This window comes from Bison bison, unplaced genomic scaffold (assembly GCF_000754665.1).
Source record: "Bison bison bison isolate TAMUID 2011002044 unplaced genomic scaffold, Bison_UMD1.0 scf7180017864143, whole genome shotgun sequence".
Classification (NCBI taxonomy): domain Eukaryota; kingdom Metazoa; phylum Chordata; class Mammalia; order Artiodactyla; family Bovidae; genus Bison; species Bison bison.
Genome location: NW_011494715.1, coordinates 6,925,867 through 6,933,258, shown reverse-complemented (window position 1 = coordinate 6,933,258; position 7,392 = coordinate 6,925,867). Strand labels below are relative to the sequence as shown.

Here is a 7,392-nt window from a genome sequence, read left to right as displayed (position 1 = left end):
GGCCGGATCTCCGGACGCCACGCCGCTGCCCAGCCCTCAAGCCAGGCTGGACTCCCCCGCTCCGGGGACGCCTGCTTGCACCCTGAGGCCTGCAGAGGCCATGGCTGCAGTCACCGTGGCGTGAGGGCAGGCGCCAAGGCAGCCCTGTGGAGACGCCTCCCCCAACCTCACCGCTTGTATCTGTCTTCCCTCCAAGCATCGTCTAAGCAGGTTTACTTGGTTCCAAGATCGGGGGTCCACGGAGCACTGCTCTATCCAATAGGGATAGTTCCTTCACGATGGATTCCAGTTCTGAAACTGATCGCCCCTGATGGGATTACGAAACAAACGAATTACACCGCGTGGAAAATCTAACACTACACTGATCCGTAGAGCAGGTTAAGGGGATGTCGGGGTATGTGGAGGGTCTGGGGTGGCCGGAAAAGTTCTACTTCTTAACCTGGGTGGTGGTTCCTAAGAGTAATCCGCCTTATATGTTTTGTGTGTGGTTCCTTTTATCTGTTGTCTTATAATAAAAAGGCAAGCTCGTCTGTAGAATGGTGTCAGAGGGACGCTCCATTTTTGTGGTCTATCACAGTGTGGGCTTCTCCAGGGCCCTCCACCCGGTGGTAATTTCACTGTAAAGGCACCTAGGATTCCTGAGCGTCTTCGTGCCGCAGTGAAGCAAAATGCAGTTTGATCTGTAGGTGGCGCCAGAGATCAAGCTAACACTAGCTCAGCCAGTAACTGTGTTGTGAAATACAAGATTTGTCTATCTGTTGATAAAAAGGGAGCAGGGGCCCAGTGGGTCCTGGGCTTCGTTGTGGGACATGGCCATGCGTGGAAAAGCCTGGGACTAGTGTCTTTCATCATCGTAAGCACTTGATGTTTGCTGAACCAACAAATAAGGGAAATCCCAAGCCCTTGTAAATGGACATTTAACTTGACGGAAACTTAAGAGGTCTTGGAATGCCAGCAGATATATAATTTATGCAAAGTGTCTTTCTTCTTTTCTTCAGATACAGTCTTTGTTTAATACAGATTCTTGTGTGCTCTCATCAGGCTCAATATCTGGGCCTTTGAAACACTGAGCAGATCCATTGTTTTTGATAAACTAGGAACAGGGATGCGAACACAAAACTTTAATAGATTGTAAAGGTGACTATTTCACTTATGAAAGAGACACAGAGCTTATTTTAGAAGGTTACTTTGAACACATCTGATTCCATTTGGCTCAAGGCAAGTGATAATGAGTAAGAAGAAAAGACAGAAACGATGGCAGAGAGAATTAATCCTTTTTTGTTTTAGAGCTATCTTCGGTCGTTCAGAAGTGTTTCATTCCTGGTTGCTGGTGCATTGTACAGATTCTATTGTCACCTTTTGCTGTTTGTCATGAGTCTTATCTGTGTTTCTCTTCTGGTAACAGAAGGGCTGTTGACCTTTCAAGTGGGAACCCATAGATTGAAATCGTATAAACGTTCCTTGTACTTCTGGTGTCGAAGCTCTTCAGAGAAACAGGGACAATATCAGCCTCTTTAGAAGGCTTTTTTTTTCCACAGCTGTATGGGCATTCAAGGGTCTTGGATCCACACTGGTATCACCTAGCAAATTTGGACCCCCAGTAGAGTGGAGATTAGCAAAAAGCTTGGAACCAGATAGTATTTGAGGCTTTATGAAGCCATAAGGGCTCTTCCATGACTAAACTCTCTTCACAAAATTAGCCAGACTGTCTGTGTTCCAACAAAACTTATGAAATGAGGATGAGACTTAAAATATACAGCTATCACCAAATGAAACTGGAAACAGCCACAGTAGTTAAGAGGCCCTGAATTGGTTTCTGCACCCAGCTCTGTTTTGCAAGGTGCACATGGACCTCAAAGGGGGCGTTGATTAATGAACGTTTGCAGTTTGACATCACGTGGACCAGGGGCTGGTGAACCTTTTCAGTAAAGGGCCAGACAGGACATATCCTGGACTTGGCTAGCCTCGGTCTCTATTCAACTGTGTTCACCTCCGTAGCACAATCACTCAACTCTGCCGTTGTCATCGAAGCAGCTGAAGATAACAGGTAAGTGAATGGATATAGCCGTGTGCCAATAAAACCTTATTTACAAAAAGCAGGCCATGATTTGGAGGGCCGTCTTTGCTGATTCCTGACCTGGGCTGTTGAGTGCAAGCAATAAGGTAATATGTCAAAATGCAGGACAAACACACAGAATGCCAAATTTCCTGGGGTCCCTTTATGCCAGTACAGTTTCATGCAAGACATAGGTTCAGTTTGGTCACTCGGTCGTGTCTGACTCTTTGCGACTCCATGGACTGCAGCACGCCAGGCTTTCCTGTCCATCACCAACCCCCTGAATCTGGTCAAACTCATGTCCATCAAGTCGGTGATGCCATCCAACCATCTCATCCTCTGTTGTACCCTTCTCTTGCCTGCAATCTTTCCCAGCATCAGGATCTTTTCAAATGAGTCAGTTCTTCGCATCAGGTCGCCGAAGTATTGGAGCTTCAGCATCAGTCCTTCCAATGAATATTCAGGACTGATTTCCTTTAGGATGGACTGGTTGGATCTCCTTGCAGAGATAGGTTAAATTCCAGGTTGTGTACATGTGTGCTAAGTTGCTTTTGTCATGTCCGACTCTTTCTAACCCTATGGACTGTAGCCCACCAGGCTTCTCTGTCCATGGGATTCTCCAGGCCAGAACACTGGAGTGGGTGGCCTTTTCCTTCTCCAGGGGATCTTCCCAACCCTGGGATCGAACCCAGGTCTCCTGCATTGCAGGCAGATTCTTTACCATCTGAGCCACCAGGGAAGCCCAAGAATACTGGAGTGGGTAGCCTATCCCTTCTCCAGTGGATCTTTCGAACCCAGGTGTCCCCCATGGCAGGCAGATTCTTTACCAGCTGAGCTACCAGGGAAGTTAGGGACTGCGAACTGCTAAGTCCTTTGGATGTCTATTCAGTGCAGCTATAAAATGTCCAGTGAAGAATTAAAAAATCAAGGAGAAACCCTCTTGCTTTCCTCTGCTTAAGACTTCCTGCTGCCTTCTAAACACTGTGGAGCATGAGTTCGTTTGTCCCTGTGTTTAATTTTTTAAAAAGAATGAGCCTCAATTCCTGCTGCTGTGTTGGTGTGAGTCCTTACTCTGAGCCAGGCACTGTGATAAGAACTTGACCTGCCTTGACTCATCTCCTTCTGTCAGTTGCTGTCCAGAGCTGGAGCTGGGTTGAGACGAGGAAGGCACTGGCCTAGGGCACTCAAAACTCAGCAATCACATGTTTTAAAGCAATCTATTTTTTAAATTGGCAAACTATGGCATACAGGTCAGCTGCTTTGTTGGTTTTTTTTTGTTTGTTTGTTTTATTAGAAGTTAGCCTGGGGATTAAGGCAGGACTTGGTCCTGTCTTTTTTTATGTTTTATTAGAAGCTAGCCTGGGGATTAAGGCAGGACGTGGTCCTGTCTTTAAGACTGTGATGTTTTTGTTCATTGTGGATTTTCTGTGTTTGGTTTTTAGAAAAATTCATTAAAATACTTTCCTTGATCAGTGAGATTTTGGGCACCCCTTTCCGTTTGCACTGAAGGGGTGTGCCCCAACCGCCTCACCCTCGTCCCTGCCTCTTGTCCAGATACAGAAACTGAAGCATGAGGGTGATGGAACTTCTAGAACAGTCCCAGGCAGAGTAGCTCCTGAGTCCACATTTTTAAGCAAAGAACTGGGCTGGCTCTCCAATTTTAAACTGTATATTTTGTTAGAGTAATAAGCTGAGCTGAGTAGGGTGATGACAGACTCATCCAAAAGGAGCCTTCTTTTGTCAAAAGGCATCGGGGTTGAGGCGGAAAGGGGTCAGAACAGCCCTGCTTCTGGCATTACTGTGTGGCCGACACCCAGCTAGAGTTTGTACCTCGGATTTTCAGTTTGCTTGTCTGTTCACGGAGTGCTCAGTCGCTTCAGTCATGTCCAACTGTTTGCAACCTCATTGACTGTAGCCCACCAGGCTCCTCTGTCCACAGGATTCCCCAGGCAAGAATACTGGAGTGGGTAGCCATTCCCTTCTCCAGGGGATCTTCCCAACCCAGGGATCGAACCCCAGTCTTCTGTGTTGCAGAGTCTTTACCCGCTAAGCCACCTAGGAAGCCTTTCCCTTATCTGTAAAATGGGCCATTTCAGGCATTTGGCTTAATGATAATGTCAACAGGTTTAAAACAGCAAAGCAAAAATTAGCTCACCTGTGTCTTTCTCATTTATTTTGTCGGAGCTGGAGCACGGGGATAACCAAGAATTAGTACTGTGACCTTATGACTTTGGGCATCATGGTTTCTGTCTTACTTCCCACCCCACCCCATATCTGCAACACGTGGTCCCAAATGGTGGCAACTGAAGCTCCAGCCAGGGTAGGAGGAGGCCTCCCCTTAGCACCGCAGGAAGGTTGCACATAAGCTTCTGTTTCCATCCCCTGCTACCTGGCTGGTCATACGCCATGGCTGTTGCAAAGTGTGCTGGGAAATCATGGTGCTAGAATAGCTCTGCTGAGTTAAAACCTGGAAGGAGATGCTGGGTCACGCGTGTCCTCTGCCCCTGAGCAGTCATGCAGCGTTCTTGTGAAAGCTGGAGATGACTTTGCTATAAGACACCTGACATCGGCCTTGAACACCCAAGATATTCTACACAGGAATGTGTCTGTTTTATCAGGACTTCACTGGGGCTTCCTCTGCTGCTCTTTGTGATACTGGCTCATGGAGTCCTTCCAAGGTTTTCTGTCACTCTGGTCTGGTGGGTCTCAACTGCTCCGGGCTGAAGTATGTGGGAAGCTCTTAGGTAATTGGAATCTGCCTCTGCAGGGGAGGTTGTGCAAGTGGTCCTGACGTGCAGCCAGTGGGAACAGCTGCCCCAGTGAAGAAGCAGGGCTGTCCTCACGGATGTTTGTCACCTATACGGTCCCAGAGGGTCCCACACTCGGGTACCCGCTCTGCTGATGCTGTTTTGTAATTCTTAGTTTTTGAACCAGGGGTCCTGAGTTTGCATTTTGCATCAAGCCCAAATTACATAGCCAGTCCTGTGAGGAAAGGAAGGATGCCTCGGAAGGGAGCCAGTTACTGGTGCAGAAAAGGTCTCAACCTTTGTGACCAAGACTCCTGTCTGGAGTCGGCCAGCCAGGGCTCCGGATAGGAGGGAAAAAGCACCATGAATCATAGAAAAAAAGAAGGTGAAGTCGCTCAGTCGTGTCTGACTCTCTGGGACCCCATGGACTGCAGCCTACCAGGCTCCTCCGTCCACGGGATTCTCCAGGCAAGAGTACCGGAGTGGGTTGCCATTTCCTTCTCCAGGGGATCTTCCCAACCCAGGGATTGAACCCAGGTCTCCCACACCGCAGGCAGAACTTTAACCTCTGATGGTCTAGAATTTCCCTGCACGATTTCATTCAGATGTTACAGTGAATGCCATTTGCATTTGTTACGAACAAAGCTGACTTTCGGAAAAGTTAAAGCTGCTCAGTGCAGCTGGTACAGGAAGGTCAGGCCCACGCGTGCAGACCCCCGTGCTTGTGTGTTGTTTGCAGTTCAGGCGGGCCGTCTTCCACCGGCAGAAGTGGGGGGATTGGGGAGGGAGCCATTTGAGTTCTAAGTGTCGAGGCCGGAAAAGGACACGATCTTTTGCAAGAATGGTGAGGTCTGTAGTTGGCTTGGAAAATATTTTGAATATGGGTATTATTGGATGATTGGAAAATGTCCCTGGGCTATGTGTCCACACGCTGCAGGTAAGTATTGCAGGAATGACTGATGTTACATTCCCCCAGCTCAGGCAGGTTACAGAACGGTTGAGCAAATTTTGCTTCGATACTGATCTTGAACTCCCAGCAGTGTGTCAGGCCCCCAGAGCCCACGCTCAGCCACTCTCAGAGGCCACTTGGATAGGATCTCGTTCATGTCTCACACCTTGAGCCGCTTCTGTTTGAATAGAGAAGAAAATGAAGGTAAAGAATCCAAGTCCAGCACGCGGTCAGAATTAGGACCTGTGTTTGTGTCCTCTGAGTGGAACTCCTCCTCTTACCTGACACCACCTGCTCGAGAGACCTAATGCCAGTTTTCTTCATTGCTTTTGGAGTCATGAGCCCCTTTGTCATTCCAGCCAAGCCTATGAATCCTCTCTTTGAACGACGTTTAAGAAAATAAAGCAAAATATATAAGCTTGCAGAGGAAAACGATTGAAATCATTATCAAAATATTTCTTGGTTTAAGTGCATTTAATTAGCATTATATTAAAGGTTGTAGCAGCAGACCTTTAGCATAACTGTTATTTATAGTCAGCCTTGGGCTTTCTGTGTCCACAGTTCCTCCATGGATTCAACCAACCGCAAGGTGTAGTCCTGTAATAGTTTATTATTGAAAAAAAAACAACCCTGTGTGGACCACTTATGTGGTCCAGTGCATTTCAAACCTATGTTGTTCAAGGGGCAATCAACCACAATCTTATTTTGAAGTAGAGATGCTCATAAATGTTATTTCGAGATAGTTACAGCAACCGGGACGTTACATGAAACTTGGAAGATCGGAAGTGTTTGAGCGCACTTGTGTCCCACCTTTTGGCGACCCCACAGACTGTCGCCCGCCAGGCTTCTCTGTCCATGAGATTTCCCAAGCAGGAATACTGGAGTGGGTTGCCATTTCCTCCTCCAGGGGACCTTCCTGGCCCAGGATGGAACCCACATCTCCTACATTGCAGGCAGATTCTTTACCACTGAGACACCAGAGATTTATGAACATTACTGGTCTCTCTTGTTGACCCAGTCACTGGTCCTGGCAGTGCTTCTGTGTTCTGGTACCTACATCCCAAACTGACAGGTGCTCGATTTCAGTTAGAGGTGAGTGAAATAAGATTCATTGTCTTTCCCATGCAAATCCCTGGACCTTATAAATTCTACCCATGGTCCCTTTGTTAAGACCTCTGATGCTAATGGAATTCTGGGGTCTGATTTTCTTGGTAAAATTGGAACTTTCCGTTATTTCCATCATTACTAGGTCTAGTAGCATCAGCGCTTAAACACTTACGCCTGCCTCACCCCACCCCAAAGAAAACCATGCATTAGAAGGGATTCGCCAAACAGGGCTCTCTGTAGTAGAGCCTGTGTGCAGCTCTTTTCCGACAGGCTCTTCTTAAGATGGCTCAATCCTTACCTGTTGTTTCGAGGGACGTTGGCTTAGAGAAAACAGACGCTGTACATTCATCAGGCAATTCTGAAATTCTCAAGGCATGACAGACACCCCAGCACTCTCACGCTGCACCACCTGTTTCTGCAGGGTCACAGCAGACTGCCTTCAGCCTAACACGGAAGGCGTCTTACCCAAGGCTGAGAGCATAACACATGAGTAACAACAGCAGACTATTCTAGTATCCAGCCCAGGGTCGTCT

At 47.5% G+C, this 7,392-nt stretch overlaps 1 protein-coding gene across 1 annotated transcript in view; it reads left to right on the top strand.

Moving 5' to 3' along the window:
- ZFP64 (ZFP64 zinc finger protein) overlaps positions 1–7,392 on the top strand; it is a 133,682-nt gene that overhangs the window by 75,374 nt on the left and 50,916 nt on the right. Inside the window, exon 10 of the mRNA XM_010840319.1 lies at positions 1,964–2,047. Coding sequence (XP_010838621.1) covers positions 1,964–2,047 — 84 coding nt within the window. The remainder of the gene's footprint in view (positions 1–1,963; positions 2,048–7,392) is intronic.